The sequence below is a fragment of the Dermacentor albipictus genome, chromosome 8 (genome assembly GCF_038994185.2).
Source record: "Dermacentor albipictus isolate Rhodes 1998 colony chromosome 8, USDA_Dalb.pri_finalv2, whole genome shotgun sequence".
Classification (NCBI taxonomy): domain Eukaryota; kingdom Metazoa; phylum Arthropoda; class Arachnida; order Ixodida; family Ixodidae; genus Dermacentor; species Dermacentor albipictus.
In genome coordinates this window covers 22,864,863-22,885,624 of record NC_091828.1, presented here as the reverse complement: position 1 = coordinate 22,885,624, position 20,762 = coordinate 22,864,863, and the positions used below count along the sequence as shown (strand labels likewise).

The following is a 20,762-nucleotide window of genomic DNA, read 5'->3' as shown; positions in this document are numbered from 1 at the left end:
ATCGTGCGTTTACCACCATAAGTTAACTACAGTGCATCTAGCACCTTTCCTGGAGCCTTAGCCGCAGCCTCCAGCCAACCAGCCCCCGATTCGTCAGGCCAGGGTTCCAGCTCTGCAGGGTAGCCAGGTGTCTTCACTGCCTGAGCGTCGCAACCCAGTTCTCAACAGGAGACCCCCTCATCGCTACATTCCATAGTCAAGTGTTGTAAACAAAATAATTCAAAAGGCGCAGCGCGACAAACCACATCACAAGCGCTGACTAACAACTGGATTTATTTGCACTGAAGCCGGCCTACTTTTTCGCAAAAGGCTTGCCATGTAGCACCGCAGTTAGCACAGATACGGTCTCACATGATCAACCAAAAACAAGATACCGAAAACGTTCAAAAACACATTACTAACTCCATAGAAGCAGCAAGAACAAGATATGTTCATCGAACATAGTTAACTATCGCCACTTATCTCAATACTTAGGGCTAAGGTAAAGTCACTGTGCCGAAAAACATGATAATGAAAACAAGGAAAATTCCCCCAGAACAAGGCGTCCATACATTTGGTTTGAGCAGGCTTCTGTATTGAAAAAAAAGACACCTTTAAAAGGGTGTGAATCACTTCAGACCTAAACAAAACATTCAAGAAACTCAATCTCATCGTCATTCAAAAATATGGATGGTTTGCTGACGATCTTTAATAAAAAAAGATTTCACGATTTCTCGCTTGGTCCTGTCGTTTGCTTTCCTCAGAAACTTAAGTGTCGTGAAACTTTGGCTTCCAGCCGCACAGCTTCCAACATTCAGCCAGAAAGCCACATGTCTATGTGGATAAGAATGTTTCTCTCCCTACTCGTTGTCCTAACATTGCCGATGGCACCTTCATTGACGACGCATTATTGAACTTAACAGATCCACCTGAGGCTGGCATTACTACCACCGATATTGCCGATCACTATCCTATCGTTCTACGCCTGTGCAATCACTCAGCCTTATCTAACACGTAGTTTTACAGAGTTATACTTGACAAAGAGATGTTTCTTGCTAGCGTAACTAAAACTGACTGGTCGGAAGTTGTATCATCTAATGAACCTCAAAAACTTTTTCGCAGTTTTTAACGACGCTTTCATCGCGTTTCAGCTGCCACTCTCATAAAATGCAGAAAAAAAGGCATCATCGATAGAAAATCCGTGGCTTACAGATAGCCTTCTGAAAGCAATGCGGTCACGTGAAAATTTTTATAAGAAAACCAAGAAGCAACCTTTCAGTACTAATTTACTCGCCCGTTACAAAAAATTTTCTAACTCACTTTCTGCACAGTTGAGAAGTGCGAAGAGAAATTATAAAGAACAAAAAATGATAGAATGTGGTACTAACGCTAAAGAAACTGGGAAATAACACCTTTTTAAACCATAACTCTCAGATCGTTATTTCGAGAATCATTCACAATGGCATGGTATATCTTAATCCGCTTGATATTGCAAATGCCTTTTGTGATGCTTTCTTCAATAACACTTCTGATAACGCATCATGCTGTAACATGTCCTCTAAACGCTTACCTCATTCATTTTTCCTTTTTCCAACAACATTTGACGAAGTATTTTAGTAATTGAAACCTTTAAAGCAACTAGTGCTGGCCTAGATAATAGTAACGCCTGCTACATTAATATGATCGCGCAACATATCGCTAACGTCCTCTCAGCTATCATTAACCTGATTTTTAAAACCGGTGTTTTTCCACGTCAACTTTAGCGCGGTCGGGTCATTCCCGTTTTAAAAAAAAGGTGATCGCACGCTAACAAAGAATCATAGACCCATTTGTGTTCTTCCATTTTTTCAATGAATCATACATTTCTTTGTGCTAAACTTGAGGTCATCGGAATTCCTGGTCCACTTCTACTTCTAATCAGCAGCTACTTACAAGAAAGAAAACAAGTCGTTTACATTTCTGGCTACTACTCTAAAGAAGCTACTACTAACATTGATGTACCACAGAGGTCCATATTAGGTCCTCTAATTTTCCTAATTTATATTAATGATCTCCCTAGTTGCCTCTCCTCAGTCCTTGTATCATCTTGTATCTCATCTTGTATACGCATGCTGGAGAGCCTTCAGGCACAAGCACTACGGATATGTCTTGGCTTGCCACGCTGCGCGTCAACTAAGGGCACAATAGCGGAAGCATGGGCTTGTACAATCAACATATACAGGTCTTGTGAACCTGTGCGAACATATTTTCGCCTGCTAACCAGGCACCCACACCATCGACTGTCAGCACTTCCAAGCACCAACCTTGACTCTGTTTTTTCTAAAGCTATTGCCTGTCACGCAAGCATTACACCTGTAAGATTCCAGGCCACTGACATCCCCGCGACACCTCCATGGACATTGCCAAGACCACTTGTGAGGCTCACCCTGTCCCATATATTTACATTATATAGTGGGACTGTACAAGTATATACCTATGGTTCAGTCCCGCCATCTGCCACAACGGCCGCATTTGTCATCCCACAAATTGGAATTACTCGACGATTTCGATTAGACCACAAATCGACATCTGCGGCTGCGGAACTTGCGGGAATACGGGAGGCTGTCTATTTTATGAGAACGCTGACACCTCATAAATGGACGATATTGTGCGATGCCAAATCAGCGCTACAAGCGCTAAAATAATTTATAAAGAAAGGACCATACTATCTGCTCGTGCTGAAAATTGTCGAACTTCATCACAGTGCCGAGTAAAGTGGCTCCGTGATCACCTTTCAATGGGTGCCTAGCCATTGCGGTGTTTTTGGCAATGAACTCGCTGACAGTGAGGTAAAATTGGCCTCCTCTTCCTCTGATGAAGTAAGGATTGCCTACTCGCTACCTGACACCAACTCCATGATCAAGGCGCTCATGCAGGACCTTACAAAGGTTTACAGAGCCCACAATGACAATATTCACAGACGTCTACATATGATTGACCCAGACGGTAAATTCTGTTTGCCCCCCAAGCTTACACGGAGCAAAACATCATTGCTACACAGGATTCGGCTCGGCGTTGCTTTCACCCGTCGCTACGCACACCTTATCGGCCAATCGAATAGCCCTGATTGTGAACACTGCCAGATGCCCGAAACACTGCAACACGTACAACACGAAGCGAGGGACGTTAGACAGTTTCCTAGCCAGCCTTGGCAGACAACTACTGTCGGAGGAAGCTATCCTCGGCCCATGGTCTGACACTGCAATTTCAGTGCGTGCAACAAAAGTATTGTTGAAGTTTCTGCAGGACACCAAGCTCGACGAGCGGCTCTAGCGAGACAACTGTCGCATGTACATAAACACTGACCACTTCTCTTATCATCATCATCCGTCCCAATACTTTCACTCCCCTTCCCTCTTCCCCAGTGCAGAGTAGCAGACTAGAACGCACTAGCTCAGGTCGACCTCTCTGTCTTTTCTATCAATAAATTCGATTTATTCATTCTTATTCCGCAATGTCTCCATGACTGCTGAGGTTTCGACTGAATCAAACGCTTTCTCGTAATCAATGAAAGCTATATATAAGGGTTCGTTATGTTCCGCACATTTCTCTATCACCTGATTGACAGTGTGAATTTGGTCTATTGTTGAGTAGACTTTACAGAATCCTGCCTGGTCCTTTGGTTGACGGAAGTCTAAGGTGCTCCTGATTCTATTTGCAATTACCTTAGTAAGCGGATCGGTCTATAATTTTTCAAGTCTTTGGCATCCCCTTTCCTATGGATTAGGATTATGTTAGCGTTCTTTCAAGATTCCGGTAGGCTCAAGGTCATGAGGCATTGCGTATACAGGGTGGCCAGTTTCTCTAGAATAATCTGCCCACAATCCTTCAACAAATCTGCTGTTACCTGATCCTCCCCAGCTGCCTTCCCCTCTTGCATAGCTCCCAAGCCTTTCTTTACTTCTTCCGGCGTTACCTGTGGGATTTCGAATTCCTCTAGACTATTCTCTCTTCCATTATCGTCGTGGGTGCCACTGGTACTGTATAAATCTCTATAGAACTCCTCAGCCACTTGAACTATCTCATCTATATTAGTAATGATATAGCCGGGTTTGTCTCTTAACGCATACATCTGATTCTTGCCAATTCCTAGTTTCTTCTTCACTGCTTTTAGGCTTCCTCGGTTCCGGAGAGCATGTTCAATTCTATCCATAATATACTTTCTTATGTCAGCTGTCCTACGCTTGTTGATTAACTTGAAAAGTTCTGCAAGTTCTTTTCTAGCTGTAGGGTTAGAGGCTTTCATACATTGGCTTTTCTTGATCAGATCTTTCGTCTCCTGCGATAGCTTACTGGTATCCTGTCTATCAAAGTTGCCACCCAATTTTATTGCAGACTCCTTACTGATGACCATAAGATTGTCGTTCATTGCATCAACACTAAGGTCCTCTTCCTTTGTTAAAACCGAGTACCTGTTCTGTAGCTTGATCCGGAGTTCCTCTATTTTCCCTCTTACCGCTAACTCATTGATCGGCTTCTTATGTACCAGTTTTTTCCACTCCCTCCTGAAGTCTAGGCTAATTCGAGTTCTAACCATCCTATCACAAATACCGCAGCCTAAATAATTTTCTGCGACTCGAAGACGGCAGTGCGTAATTTTGCCAAAGGCAGAACCCACGAACCGGCGCTACAAATTCTAAAGAAAGTAGATTTCACACCCCGCCAGATCAAAATCATCTGGATCCCTGCGCACTCGTCCCATCCCGGGAACAAAGCGGCTCACAATTTCGCCCGAGGCCTCGTCAACCGGGCAGTGAGCCAACCGATCCTGCGCGGAGCAAAAGAGCGCATGATAACCTACCATGAAATTACGCAATACTATAAAAACGAAAGACTCGAATACCCAGCCCCTGACAATTCCTTAACCAAAAACCAGCAGGCGACGCGGAGGAAACTCCAAACACACACCTTCCCCAACCCGTACAAAATATCCATAGTCTACCCAGGGACAAACTCCCCCAAATGTACGCTATGCAAGGCCGACAAGGCCGATTTAGCACACATCTTGCACGGATGCCCTGAGCTCAAACCTAGAGCCGTATGGCAGCTATCCAACCGAGAGCAGTGGGAGGCTGCGGTGACCAGCTCGGAACCCGCGGTTCAACTGCAGGCCGTGACCTGGGCTTTAGAAGTCGCCGTAAGACACGGTCTGACGGCCACTTCACGAAGCCATCATGACTTCCCACATCTAATCTCATAAATCATTTTCTGTTGACGAATTAAAGTTTTTACCACCACCACCACCTATGGTCACTGCAGCGCACCTTGCCGAGCACGTCCACATCTTGTATGATGCCAGGGTTAGCGCAGAGTATAAGGTCTATTTCATTTCTAGTCTCGTCATTCGGGCTCCTCCATGTCCACTTTCGGCTATGCCGCTTGCGAAAGAAGGTATTCATTATCCGTATCTTATTCTCTTCTGCAAAGTCTACTAACAACTCTCCCCTGTTAATCCTAGTGCCTCTGCCATATTCCCCCACTGCCTTGTCTTGTGGGGTTCGCCCCATGTTGGGTGCCAGATGTGGGGTTCCCCTCCAGTACTCTTGGTACAAAGGAACGACAACACAGTAGGGCAAACAATCACAAGGGCATTTTTTGCACCTTTCATAAATCAATGCCTGCTAGCCGAGTTGCTATACACAAAACATGCCGATGGGCGCGCGACAAATCTAGAAGTCCGACTCACCGCGACCGCATAGCAAGCGAATATGTTCGCCCCATGCTGGATCCCAACGCCTGGTCGTTCGCACGTACTGTCACGCGTACGGTGGCGCGTTCCAAGGCGGCCACGCGAGACGGTCTCGCTGAAGCATGGGTCGACGCACGCGCGGGACGTCCAAGCTGTTCGCCGATCCGCCGGGAAAGAGCAAGCGCCTTGTCTCTCGGCGCCCAAGTAACCTCACCTGTCGGCGGCGTTAGCAGCGCAACACTCGCACCCTCTCTCGTACTGCGCCTCAACCACTCCGACCGCCAGGCCACGTGGCCAAGCCGGATTACAGGAGACGCGCCGTGCGGGAAAAACATCAGGGGACGCGCGGGAGTCGTGCATCCCCACAGTCTCCAGCCTGCTTCTTGCCTACCTTGGCATTGAAGTCGCCCATCAGTACACTGTATTTCGTTTTGACCTTACCCATCGCCGATTCCACGTCTTCATAGAAGCTTTCGACTTCCTCGTCATCATGACTAGACGTAGGGGCGTAGACCTGTACAACCTTCATTTTTACCTCTTATTAGGTTTCACAATACCTGCCACCCTCTTGGTAATGCTATAGAATTCCTGTATGTTACCAGATATATTCTTACTAACCAGACTCCTAGTTCTCGTCTCTCCGCTAAACCCCGGTAGCACAGGACGTGTCAGCTTTTTATTATTGTATATGCTTCTTTTGGCCTCCTGACTTCACTGAGCCCTATTATATCCCATTTACTGCCCTGTAATTCCTCCAATAGCACTGCTAGACTCACCTCACTAGATAACGTTCTAGCGTTAAACGTTGCCAGGTTCATACTCGAATGACGGCCTGTACGGATCCAGGGATTCTTAGCATCCTCCGCTGCGTTGCAGGTCTGACCGCCGCCGTGGTCAGTTGCTTCGCAGCTGCTGGGGACTGAGATGCCGGGGTTTGATTGTTGTGTTCATATGGGATGTTGTTGTGGCCAAGTACTACACCAGGGTGGCCAATCCTGCTCTGGTGAGGGAGTGCGTTACCGCATTTGGTCACCGGGATCTGGCCGCACTCAAGGCCTGTTTGTGCATTTTTATCATCACGCGGATTTTTTTTTTTTTGATCCGGTGGAAAATAGCGCGGCACCCGGATTCGAGCCACGGTCCTCTTGCACGCGAGGTGGATGCTCTACCTCTACGCCACCTCTGCAGCCTACAGTAGATAACGAAACATAAAACTTCATGCAGCGGGCAAACTGGCGCCGGGCCGGCGGGCGCGCGCGAGGACAGTGGAAAGTGAGGGAGTTACCTGGAAGGGCAAGGAGCGAGGAGTTCAGAGGAAGCGCGAAAGGGCACAGCCTGCTGCATCGGTGTACGCAGCGCGCACCTATCTAAGAGGCCGTGCAATAGAAGTCGTAATAGAAGTTGCTTTCTCGCCCTCCTGATGGATGGCGCCAATTACCTGTGTCACATAAACAGCAGAGTTTCGGAGGCCGGACCTGCGCTCCAGCACTTATTTTTAAGCCTCCTTTACGCGAACAGTTGATAGTACGAAACGAGCTTTCGGTCGGGTCACATGACATCAGTTTCCCGCGTGCACATCACTGACGCGGCCGCTCTTACTGATCTCCGCCATTCGCAGCTCGCGTTCTTTATCTAACGCTCCACGTTCGCTCTTTCATCTTTCACTGTGCTCGTTCGCTCGCTTACGCCGCTTCCGCCACCGACGCTCGCCGTAGTAACGGGCGCCTAAGAGCAACGCTCCAACAGAAACCGTCGGACATATGCGGTCGCTTTTACGTTATAAAAACAGTCCATAGCCTATAGGCAGCTCTCTGCTTGACGCGTTCTGTTAGATTAGCATCTAATACTAGAAAAACGGCTTGCTACGGTACCGAATAGATATTTAAACCTACAGCAAGATCGGTTGTTGTTCCTGTCACACGAGTACTTTCGATCATCATCATCATCATCGGCTTCATCATCATCATCAGCAGCAGCAGCAGCCTGGCTACGCCCACTGCAGGGCAAAGGCCTCTCCCATACTTCTCGAACTACTCTGGTCATGTACTAATTGTGGCCATGTTGTCCGTGCTAACTTCTTTCGCAGCTGCTGGGGACTGAGGGCCGGTGTTTGATTGTTGTATCCATATAGGAGGTTTAGCAATATATAGATAGAGCACTGCTACAGAGATATTTCTTAACGATATTTTCCTCCATCCGGTTTTTTTTTTTTCAATTGAGTTCGAGCTTCTTGTTGGCGATAGTAAATGTCGATCAGCTTCGCCCTCATGTTAGGTGTGCTCTAACAAATATCGGCACATGTCCGTTCATTGTTAATCTGGGTTCAAACGAGGGACCCAATTCTCTGGATGGTCAAGACGGGGCTTAGCCGCTACAAATTGTGCCACCAACAGCCTATCTGCTTCGCCTTCTGTGCGCCGTGATAGGGTTGCACTAAGCTATGTGACGCTCGTCCACGGTGTTTGATCCATCGTAAGCTTAAGTGAGTGCTACAATGTCACTGCTACAGTAATTATGACTCTTTCCTGGGCTAGCTGGAAGCTCTCTTCACTCGGTCTCTATCATCGTCACTTCCTTATGTTTCGCGCTGTTACATAGGGCAGATTATGATCCAGGCGTGTTCACGCGGTAAACACATGTCACCAAATCGCACGTTCACCCAACACTTTTGTTTGTTTTTCGAGCAATCTATGAAGAAAGGACCATCGCACTGTTCCACGCAGGCCGAGAAGCTTTTCGACGTACCACTGACGGGCAGCTTCCGGCAGCATGCTCATTTACTCGGACGAGTTCATCACAGCAGATAACATGGTAGCCATGGCGGGGGCGAAGTGTTTTGCCCACCGCCTTTTTCTACGTGTCTAGAACTGCTCTTCGCGCAGTGCCCATGTTGTGGCGCTGTTTACGAAAGGAAGGTTTCCATTAGTTTGGAGGAGCTCACCCCAAATTACAATACAGAATCATAAATATTCCTCCGGCATTGCAACGACTAGCTGTATCGTGTAATGCACTTGACCCCTTGCTGTTGTTCGTGTGGGCTACCGCTCCCTAGAGGCTGACTCATCATTTCTCACTGGATTTCACGCTACTTCAAATTCGATCTCCAGCTCGCATCCGAACGCTCCAATTGTGCTCCTCGTACACTTTAACCATTCTGGAATAGCTTAGTTCGACTGCCTATTAACCATACCCTCATAGGAGAAGGAAACTGATTTCGCCTGTCTAACATTCGGGTTGTTATAACGGATCGTTCATTAAATATCCTCAGCCTCTTACTAACATCTATATTACAGAGTGTCTTATCGATCTCATATCTGACACGTTTAAGCATTGATATTTTAATAAATAAAACATTAATTTTTCACATACGAAAATGAAAAAGGCCAAAGAAATTTACTCTTTACGATAACGACAACTACGCCCCTATAATAACGAATAACTTAGGTTTTTCAGGACTGATTCCGCCTTGACTATTCAAAATTCATTGTTAAAATTTAAAGGGCGCCTCTTTAAAAACCAAAGGCATAACTTGATCCAAACTTACGCTCCTGTTATGCGGTAACAGAGCGATCGCAATGCCTTTGGTTAAAGCTAACACTAAATCGTCTGAAAAATCAAATGCGAACGACATTTTCGGTATGCGAAATTGTCGAATACACCACTTGCTTGGGATATCTACCATGACAGCGAAAACTGTTTTATTCGCTTGCTACAAGAGCCAAGTGCCACTTCTCTACTTCAGCGTCACCCAACATGCCAGTACTAACCCTAAGCAATTTTGGAAAAATGTCAACCCAAACGCTTCCACAAGGTTCTTACTCTGTGACGAGTATAATCGACCCATCCTATAACAGGACGCTTCGCATGTAGTGAACTCTGCTGCTCTGTGCTTACCGAGGAACATGATAATGATTCGCCCTAGACGGTCCCAATCAGTTGCCTAGAAACGTCTGTTGGCACCACCGGTTGAATCGACACACTAAAGGTAATGTCGCCAACTCGCATAGGTAGCCTCAACACTAAAATATTAGAAAAGGATCAAGAATGTAACCAATGCCGTTCTTTCACGTAACTGCCGGCAATCGCTGTCTACTGGCATCGCTCCATGTGACCGGAAAGTGGGCAAGGTTATTCAAATTATGAAAACAGATAAATTTGTCTTCACCAAAAACTATTGGCCTATCTTTCTTATAAGTGTCTGTTCCAACTCTACTGAACGATACTCCACCTTGCGGGTTTCCGCAGAACTACTACGTCTACTGAACACATTCTCTATGGACACATCATAAAGCTCTTACCTAATTTTTTCGTCCCAATCAGCGTAGCTTTCATCTGATACACAACTTGCCCTTTTCGTTAACATTAGTTTTTACATAGATACTAACACATCCATGGACGCTCTGTTTCTTTAATTTGAAAAGTCATTCGGTAAGATACCTGAAAACTGGCTTTTTTTATAACTTCGCAATTTTATCGTCACGTTGCAGAACTCACAAATAAAGATGTATTTGCAATATTTACAAGAGAGAAAACAATGCGTTAACAAGATAGCTGTTGAGGCAGATTACATCTCTACACGTCAAATCGTCTACTGGCTGGTGCCACTCTTGGTTGCTCCATAACATAACCCCGGCCTCTAAAGGCGCCATCTCGGCGCTAAAGGTAAGGGGGCTGAACTCGCGGCAAAGTAAGGCTTCATCCGGGACACGTTTACAACACCCGTGGGGACACGCGAGTACAGTGGAGCGATCTCGTGATTCACATCGCCAAGCTGATGCAATATCGTGTAGCGCCCTGCGTAGCTCGGCAACAGCTTTTCAGACAAACCGACGTGGCGACATGGTGTCCATAGGAGGACAATGGAGTCAGGAGAAATTAGAATGCCCCGATGCTGGCGGCCGTACCGGATCTGCGCAGCCTGAGACACTGTGAGCCAGGAGCCAGCAATCTGGCGTGCCGCGCGAGCCCGGGCGAAGACGTCTTGAGCATATTCAATTTGAGTGTTCCCAGAGGAGCGAAGCAGTGTGTCAAAGGGCAGAGGGTGGCAGGCGAACGGAAGGTAAAAGGGTGAAAAGCCAGTGGTCCCGTGACGGGACGAATTACAGGCTAAGGTCACGAAGCCTAGCGTGCTGTCCCAACCACTGTGGCCGTTAGAAGCATACGTAGACAGCAGTTCTGTCAACGTGTGATTCAGCCGCTCCGTCAGTCCGCTTGTCTGCGGGTGGCAGGTGATGAAAAGCTTGCGCTCGGTAGAACAGGAGCGAAGTAGATCGACTACTAGGGACGAGAAGATGCAGCCGCGATCAGTGAGGGGCTTCCGGGTGCGCCGGGATGGAGGATGATGTCATGTAAAGGAAATCGGCCACCTCAGTTTCACACCTTGTGCGCAAAGCTCAAGTGATTGCGTACAGTGTCGCGTAGTCAGTCGTGGCAGCGACCCATTTATTGCCAGGTTTCCACGTCGGAGAAGGGGCGAGAAAATTGAGACCAACGCCGAAACATGGCTCTGTGGATACATCGATCGGGTGAAGGCATCCAGTGGGCAGCACAGCAGGATTTTTGCAGCGCTCACAGAGGACACAGGCCGTAGGGTAGCTATGCACAGAGCGGTATAGGCTTGGCCAGTAGAAACGGCACCATACGCGGTCGTAAGTACGCCAAACGCCGAGGTGGCCTGACCTAAGGGCGTCATGCAACTGCTCAACAACTGATGTCCGGAAATGGCGTGGTACAACGAGTAAAAACTGCGGTCCTTCAAGGCGTAAGCTACGACGGTAGAGAACGTCGTCGCAGAGCACGAACATGCACAGTGTAGGCCCCAAATGTCCAGCATTGAGGCTATCGATGACAACACGTAAGCAGTCATCACGCCATTGTTCAGTGCGGATATTGTGAAGATCAAATATGGTCAGTAGGCAAGAGTCATTGTCTTTCGCATAGTATTCAGGCCGGTAGACAGGATGAAGGGAGAGGCAGTCGACCTCGTTGTGCAAACGGCCTGACTTCTACGACTGAAAACGTGCGGCCGTACAAGCAGGGGCGGAATTTGGCAACTGCTCAAGCTAACGGAGGCATTCCCGTTCGGTAACTGAACAATTCCCCCACCCCCAGTGTAGGGTAGCAAACTGGGTGCTCTTCTGGTTGACTTCCCTGCCTTTGCTGTGCTTCCTTTCTCTCTCTCTCTCTCTCTCTCTCTCTCTCTCCTCTCAGCGGATGACAGGAGCCGGCTGCCGTATAAAATTACGCTCTCTGCGTTATGCTGCCATTGAACAAGTACAGCTACAATTCCATGGCCACTGGCATCCATGTGAAGTTCAGTGGCGGCAGATAAATCATAATGAGCCAGCAATAGGGGAGCCGTGAGGAAGCGTACGAAGGCGGAGAAGGATTTGGTTTGAGCAAGGCCCCATGCGAAAGCAACCTCCTTCGTAAATCGGTTAGTGAGCGAGCGGCTTCGGCGAAATTCTTGATAAAACGAAAAAAAATACGAGCATAGCCCAACAAATATCCTTACATCTGCGGCAAAAGACGGAACAGAAAAGTACTGGACAGCACAAATCTTGTCAGGGTCGGGCAGAACGCCAGCGGTACTGACGACATGGTCAAGAACGGTAATTTGACGACGGCCAAAATTGCACTTGGATGAGTTCAGCTGTAGGTCAGCGCTTCAGAAAACATCAAGAATAGGCAATAGACGCGTTAGATGATTCGTGGAAGTTTGTGAAAGGCCTAAGACATCGTCTAGATAACACAGGCGTGTGGACTATTTATAGCCGCGAAGTAAGGCGTTCATCATTCTTTCGAAGGTTGCCGGGGCATTGCTAAGGCCGAACGACATAACCTTGAATTGGTGGAGGCCGTCAGGTGTTACGAAGGCAGTTTTCTCATGGTCAGTGCCATTTACCGAGGTTTGGCAATCGCCTTATTGGGGTTCTATCGATGAAAAGTGCTTCACTCCGTGCAAGCAGTCCAAGGCGTTTTCAATACGCGGCAAGGGGTAGACATCCTTGCGTGTGATCTTGTTGAGGTGTCTGTAACCCACACAAAAGCGCCAATTGTCGTCCTTCTTCTTGACAAGGACAACAGGGGACGCCCACAGAGGGCAAGGTGGCTCGATGACGCCTTTATTCAACATCCTATCGACTTCTCCTTGTATCGCTTTTCGTTCGGCATGTGAAACACGCTACGACCGGCGGCGTATTGGATTGGCGTCTCCGGTCTAAATACGATGTGTGGCCCCCTACGTCGGAGCTAAAGAGCGGCCGTCAAGGTAAAAATTGTCGCGGCAATTTCCAAGAGATTGCGGCGGTGAGCAGCTTGGGCCGGAAGAAGATCAGGTGCAATCATATTGCTAAGTTCGTCTGTGAGAGTGGGTGAATCGGAGGTTCCTGTAGAGGGCGCTGGAATGTTGGCGCCAAGAGCCGATATCTCTAAATTGTTCACAGGCAATATGTCACCCAATGACATGCCTGTGGGAAGGATTTGAGAGGAGCAGTTAAAATTAATGAGTGGGAGCGAAGTCTTATTGCCTGTAATAATGAGCCCGGAATGGGGAGCGGCCAAATTTCTTTCAAGCAGCATGTCAGCGATGGGACAAGGTAAATAGACGCCATCAGGAACATATGGGAACGACAGTAGAGTGGCTTGAGGCGACAGACAGATATCTTCGGGAAAGCATAAGCCTGGTTTTGTGACTGGTGGACTATAGCAGCCGTGGGGCCGTTCAAGCTGAGTGACTCTAGACGCGCAATCAAAGAGGGCTGAATGGGACGATAAACAGTCTAAGGCTTGTATAACGTCGTGAGGTCATTGTTCCAAAACACAAATGAAACAGTCGTTAGGCGCCCCGCTATGCCAATGCGTGCAATGCACATGCCAAGCATCGTAGGCGGTCCCCCGTCGGCGACCCGGAGGGTGCGTGACGCACCGGGTGTAAGAACTCGGTTCAGGCGTCGGCGCAATTCGGCAGTCATCACGGATATGCGCGCGCCAGTGTCAACGAGTGCTGCGACACTGACGCCATCGACTGAAGGGTCCATCAAGTTCTGCTTGGTCGGCAAAGTGATCAGAGGGTTTTGCGGTCGAGTCGTCAATGCAGCTTCACCTCCCGGAGCTGCATCGCCTAGTTTTCCGGAGATGGTGGTTGGGGTTGCATTGGGAGCGGTGGACGATGAGCCTGCGGCGATAGGAACGATGGTCGATGAGCTGGCTGACGAACGGGTCTAGTGACGTTAGAATGACGGCGAGGGACTGTTCCAAGGAGCACGAGCGCCAATGTTTGGCTATTGCGGTGCCAATGGAGGCTCGTAGTGACGCTCGCTCTGTTCGGGGCGATAATTACTGGTGAATGGTGGTTGCAGTACAATTCTTAGAACGGTGAGCAACGTGAGTGATACGCCGGCAGGCAAAACAGACTGGCCGATCGTCTGCAGTTCGACCTCGGCTCGATTTCGTTCGCATGCAAGATACCACGGACCAGTCGATGGACTTGGAGCATGAGACCTGTGAAGCGGTAACGGCACACAGAGAATAAACTCGAAGATTGGCGAGTTCATTGCGGATTATTGCCTGCCCAAATGGTGCTGTAGGCAAGTTGTTCGGCTCACGGGGGAGGAAAAAAATGCTGTATCGGGCAATATCACATGCTCAGCAATATCAAATGCTTTTCAGATATCTAGAGTGAGTAATGCTGCATACTCCCTTTGGCGCCGTGCCAATTGCATACGGCGTTCAAGGTCAATATAAACCTGCCATGTAGAGCAGTGTGATCTGAAACCAATTTATTTCGGACTCAGGATTGATCGCTCATAAAGAAAATTTATCATACGGATATGTATAACTCTTTCTAACCATTTTACGAAATGTGTAGTTAACGCTATGGGCCTAATATTGCCTAGCACATATGCGTCACCTAGATTTTCAGGCCTTGGTAATTTTTCATTCCGATGTAAGTCATGCCCTTCTGACGGAATAATTGATAATGTCTAATAAATAATCTTCTGATTATTCATATGAAATATTTACCATGGACGAAGTGATTCCATCAGTGCCAGGAGCCGCTCATGGAAAGCTTAGTAAAACATCTGCGGCCAATTTCACAAAGCTTTTCACTCGTAAATAATTTTTATTGGTTGATTGCCTTCGTTAATTATAGGTCCTACACCACTACCGGCTGGCATGGACGCTGTTAGCGTAACGAGTTTTTGTGAATACGAGCGCTGGCAATTCAGACTTCGAGATTTCCGTGAAATCTTTCTCAGTTGGTGATATCAGTGCAGCTAATGGAAGTTGGGAAGAAAAGCGACGTTCTTACCCTCTAGTAATTACCTACAATGAGTCATTTATTTCTTCGTGAGACAAAACCGTGGAGTCAGCATTTATCAAGCACGAAATCACATTGTTGGCGCGCAGAGAGCTATACAGTGCGTGTTTAGTATTTGACATAGAAATAAATTCGAAGTGCGTAATTTCATACTCATCCTTTGCCTTCAACACAGTGCGTCTAAAAGTATCAACATACAATTTATTTATTTATTTATTTATTTATTTATTTATTTATTTATTTATTTATTTATCATACCCTCAAGGAACCGTTGTACATTGCAGAGGGGAGGTGCAAAGTAAATACAGAGGCAAATCACAAAATAAGGAAGGAAGGCAAACAACATGGCAAAAAACATCGTATACAAAATAAGAATGGTAAAAAGAAACTTGTTGCGCCATGTAAAAATACATGGCGTAATAAAATAAAGAAAGGAAAGAACATACGATATAAAAATACAAGCCATAATGTACAACAATGGCATAAAAACAGTTATTATACAGAACAAGCAAACGCAACATTAATTTATAACATGAAGCTTTGAAGTGTGCTTTTAAAGTTATTTGTGTCAATTATGCTTGTAAGTAATGCGGGTAAGTTATTCCAATCTTTGCTCGTTTGGGGAAGAAATGAATATGAAAAGCCGACGGTGTTGCAGTGCGCAATGTTTACCTTTTGGCGGTGGTCTATGGGAGATTAAATGTATGATGGTGGTTGGACAAAAATAGAACGTAAATATGTGTTGTAGTAGTATATTTTATAGAAAAGACATATGCGAGATAGTTTTCTATGGTTTGATAACAGCGGGAGGTGAAGGAGAGCTTTCATGTTAGTGACACTCGCAGTTCTTTGGTAGTTGGTGAGAATGAAACGGGCTGATCGATTCTGTATTGCCTCTAGAGACTGTATGAGGGTGTCATGACCACGGTCCCATACTGATGATGCGTACTCTAGTTGTGGACGAATGTAAGTTGTGTACAATAAGAGTTTGTGATGATGGTGCTTGAGAAAATTTTCGACGAAAGTATCCCAGTGTACGAGTGGCCTTAGATGTTATGTCATCAATGTGAGTTTTCCAGGATAGATTGCTGGAAATGTGAAGCCCCAAGTATCGATATGACGTTACACATTCTAGTGGGATGTTATTTAGCGTATAGGTGGGGCAGATGACGTTAGTACGAGAAATGCTCATAGTCTTACACTTTCTAATGTTTAATTCCATGCGCCACGTACGACACCACTCATTTATGTTATTGAGATCCTCCTGAATTAGTAGAATATCTGAAGAATTAGTTATTTTACGATACAAGACGCAGTCATCCGCAAATAGACAAATGTTCAAGGAAACGTGAGTGGGCAAGTCATTAATATAAATTAGGAATAATAAAGGACCGAGCACAGACCCTTGCGGGACGCCGGAGTCAACTGGGGCTAAAGGTGAGTTAGCGTCATTAGTGCTTACAAATTGAACACGTGATGTCAGAAATGGGCGAATCCAATTAATTACGGAGGGGTCTATGTTTAGAATGCCTAATTTATGAAGAAGCAATGCATGGTTCACTTTGTCAAACGCTTTAAAGAAGTCGAGAAATATACAGTCTGTTAAAAAACCAGAATCTAAATTGGCATGTAGGGCATTAGTGAAGAGGATAAGCTGAGTGTCACAGGAGACGTTTTTACGGAATTCATGCTGCATAACTGTGAACAAGTTGCTATTTTCAAGAAAATTAACCAGATGCGTGTATATTATATGCTCCATAACTTTGCATGGTACAGATGTAAGTGGAATAGGTCTATAGTTCTGTGGATCATGGGTTGGTCCAGTTTTGTGAATGGGGATTACTTTGCCAATTTTCCAATCATACGGTAAGGTGCCAGAGTTGTAAGATTGTGAGTAAATCCATTCTAGTAGGATTGAACAGTATTCCGCTGTGTTTTGTAAGAATATAGTGTTAATTTAATCTACCCCACATGATGCTTTAGGTTTTAAGTTTTGTATTAGGGCTTTGATACCAGTTGAGTCGAAAACGATGGGATCCATGAAATGGTAGTTAGTTGATTTTATCTCGGGCATCGAATCAGGGGTCTGAGGTGATGAGAATGACTGAGTGAAAGTATTGTTAAGCACAGTAGAACACAATAGGTCAGGTACTGGGTCCCCAGAAGTTGTTAGCAATGATATTCATGTTTTATGGTTGTTTCCTCGTATGGCTTCCCAGAAGCGCTTTGGATTAGTCTTCAATAAATTTGGAAGTGTACAATTAAGGAATGAAAATTTGGCTGACCTTAGTGCTTCAATATATGAAATTGCTGCGTGTTTATATGCTAGCCAATGTGTCTGTTTTGAGGAATGTTTCGCTTGTTTTGAGGGCTTTGACTATGCAACGCTTTCTTCAAACTGCCTTTCTTCGCCTGTACTCACTGAAACAATCATCATTCAACCAAGAAGAATTCGATGCGGCTGATTGTACCACAAAAGCAGATTTTTCCTCAGAATCCCTTAAAACAAAATAAATGCTAAATGTTTTCGATTTCAGACTAGTATCAGTGAGAGAAGCGAATGAGGACCGCAAGAAATTTTCAAAAGCTAAGCAGGTTACTGGAAGTATAACTTTAAAAATGACTGGTATGGGGTCTCTATTTGCGGCATAATCAACATTCTGAAAGAAGTAGCCCGACCTCTGGCAAAAGTAGTTCATCCTGAATTTGCACAACTAAGATTGTTGCCGTGGGACAATTCCCACAACCGAGTGCCACTCTAGTCTGTTTTTAGGCCCCGTCTAACATGATGGCGGTTAGATTTTCCGCTAGCAAAATGTCCTTTCCACAAGTAGTAATTATGGCATTGATGATTGATGTTTGATGTTTAATGACGCAAGGGCCAGGTGTGGCCAAAGAGCGCCAGTTTATGGCACTGGCTTTGGCTAATGGGTATTGGCTATAAAAAAAGATCTCCTACAGGTCGAAAGTCTTATATTTAACCCTACAATTTCAAACTCGGGCGACAGGAGATGTAAGGCTGCCTTTGCCTTATGACAAATTTTGGATGACATCACTGTGAGTAATCCACCCTCTCCCGAAGGTCGATCTAATCGGAACGAACGATAATTTTCGAAAAGGAAATTTCTGTCTTGGGTGAGCCGCGTTTCTTGGAATAATATTACATTAGAGTTTAATCGACGTTAAGACAATGTAGATCTGTTCAAGCAGCAAATATCGACCGTTCCATCGCGGCAATACTCTCAAGGATCCTATTTCGAGGATAATATTTCAGTAGCGACTACCTCCTCCAAGGGTTCTCCTTGAGAACCTTTTGGAGGGCGGCTTTCTGGACTTTTTGTGAGGGGACATCGACGATGCTCAGTTCAGCGGGTACCTGCTCCGTTGCTGAGCCCGCGCGTCGAGTTAAGCATCTACGGAGACGTGGAAGTCCAGTGCATGCTGTTGGCCAGGATTCCACGAAGACTCGGATGTCTCGTTGCTGTTTTCCTAGGAGAACGCGCCAGCAGCATTTTTATTTTTCAGTTCTCTATTGAGTGGCACTGCAGATGTTAGTTGTAGGAGGTTAGCGATCCGCGTGCTGACCACTCGAGCTTTGCAGTCTGATGTGCTGAATACTAAGCGCTCCATTACGTTTGCGGTTGCTTCTTCAGCTGCAGCGTCAATTGCCTGCGCAATAGCTGCGTCTGCGAAAGAAGTCTGACGTGCTGTTACGCCAGCGTACCCGTGAGCCCTCTCCTTAAGAGTGACATTACCTTCTCTCCTAGAACACCTCCTCTTGTCGATTATTTCCAACACCTGTGTTTGTTGCACTCAAGGTGGGCAGTTTGAATACACTGCAGGATGCGCTCCACCACAAAGGCAACACTTCTCATCTTGGGCCACACAATCACCGTTAGAGTGACCCTGACCACAGGCGCAGCAGCGTCAAGCAAATTTACAACGGCCAGCACTATGGCTACAGCGCCAGTAATTCCGGCATCAACTGTAAGGGGCGTGACCCCAGCGGTCGACTCTGAACTGTTACCTCGTTTCTAACTCCTTTTCCTCATCTCTTAAGCCGTACCCCACTATTAGGTCATGTCCAAAACCAGCGAAGCACGAGAAGAAGAGAAGTTCGCCACACCTTTATGTCGGATATCAGCTTTGATTGCTATATGCGCACAAATTTTGTCCGGTGAACTCCAAGGTTACGCGATTAGCACCTATTTCATGGTGATTTAAAAAAAAACACCTTTAGCTTTCCTATAATAAGCGGTGAGACATCTCATAGTGTGTTGTTGACCCTCTCGGGAGATTAAATTATGGTATCGTTGGAACATTTCTCTTCCTGCTGTAGGAACTACGTTTACTTGGCTGTAAACAAACTTTAATAGTGCACAACTTATAATAGCCTCTTAAGCAGGCGCTGCGGTTACTAAACGTTTCCCACTCATAGTTTGATCCTCATCTGCATTGTTAAAGTGCTGATATCAGGCTCTGATACGAAGTTGGGGATATTACAGGCTTCGATGGTAGTTTGACGTTACGTGAATTAAGGAAAAGCGCTGCGCAATGCACCAATGCCTTTTCATTGCGATAGCAATTGAATGAATACTCCAGGTGCATTCCTGCTTCGTCGTGCCGCGGCCATCGGCGTCGCCCTGATGTTCCATATAAAGTCCAAAGACGATCGCCGTTTTCGGTGCGGGCGAGTCAAATCGTGCGAGCAGACTGTGGTCGCTCAATCTCCCGCGTGCTAGAGAGAAAAGCGGTAAAAGCGGGGAGCAAGCGCGCCGTCTTCCGTCGCCCGCAAGTACTAGGGGGAAAGGAGAGAGAAGGGGGCGTTCTACTCCGGTGGCAGCCGCACGGGCTCTATCTAGAAAGGGATCGGCGATGGGGACAGAGCGCCTTGAGTGCTGATAGGTTTGTAGGCGCTATGTCCTTGCTGCTTAGATCGCGTTGAAGCGAGAGGCAGTACGAAGGTCGATTCGATCGCTGCTGTTGCCACGCTTTCTTAATCAATCGTTTTGACAGCGAGTGTGCGCGGTCATCGAGTACGATATGTGCATGTTTGCTTGTGCATGCATGGCAACGTGTTGCTTAATTTAGTTAGCAAGCCGATGCAGCCGATAAAATAACCATCTTTCCTTCGAATTCATATTCACTAATTTTCTATGACAATCGATGGTTCACTTTTCGGTTGAAACTGCAACTGCTCGTGTTTTTTTATCCCTGTGGTTTACACAAGTGACAAAGTAATGTATACCCTCTAGAAATGAACCAACAATCCATTTAACCTGGTCAGGCTACTGCGGCGAAAAACGAGACTGTTAAAAGCACCTACTCTTCAAATGTACTAAGCGAAATTGTTGGAGAAACTTGGAGCAAAGCATATGCGAGTGAGATGCACAGTGTGGCCGTTCATTATTTCTCTTACAAATACTACCAATGTTTCGAAATCCCTATAAGTCAAACAAAAACATCACAGTTAGACTCCTTTGGTATTTACTGCTTTGCATTGTTTCATTTTTGCTGAGGTGATACTTTAGCTGCTTTGCATTATTTCATTTTTGCTGAGGTGATACTTTAGCTTACCGTGGGTTATCTTTAAGAGCTCGAAGAACAAACGTGATGTACATGTAGGGGCCGCAGTTGCATTTCTGTATTGGAGTAGAGAATGAGAGCTTCTTTGATGATGGCTCCTGGTCAAAAGAATGTACGCAAGCATTATTATCACGTAAATATTTAAAA

At 46.2% G+C, this 20,762-nt stretch overlaps 1 protein-coding gene across 1 annotated transcript in view; it reads right to left on the bottom strand.

The window, feature by feature from the left end:
* The window catches only part of LOC135912157 (uncharacterized), a 171,207-nt gene that overhangs the window by 129,299 nt on the left and 21,146 nt on the right, over nt 1-20,762 (bottom strand). Inside the window, exon 2 of the mRNA XM_065444542.1 lies at nt 20,607-20,713. Coding sequence (XP_065300614.1) covers nt 20,607-20,713 — 107 coding nt within the window. The remainder of the gene's footprint in view (nt 1-20,606; nt 20,714-20,762) is intronic.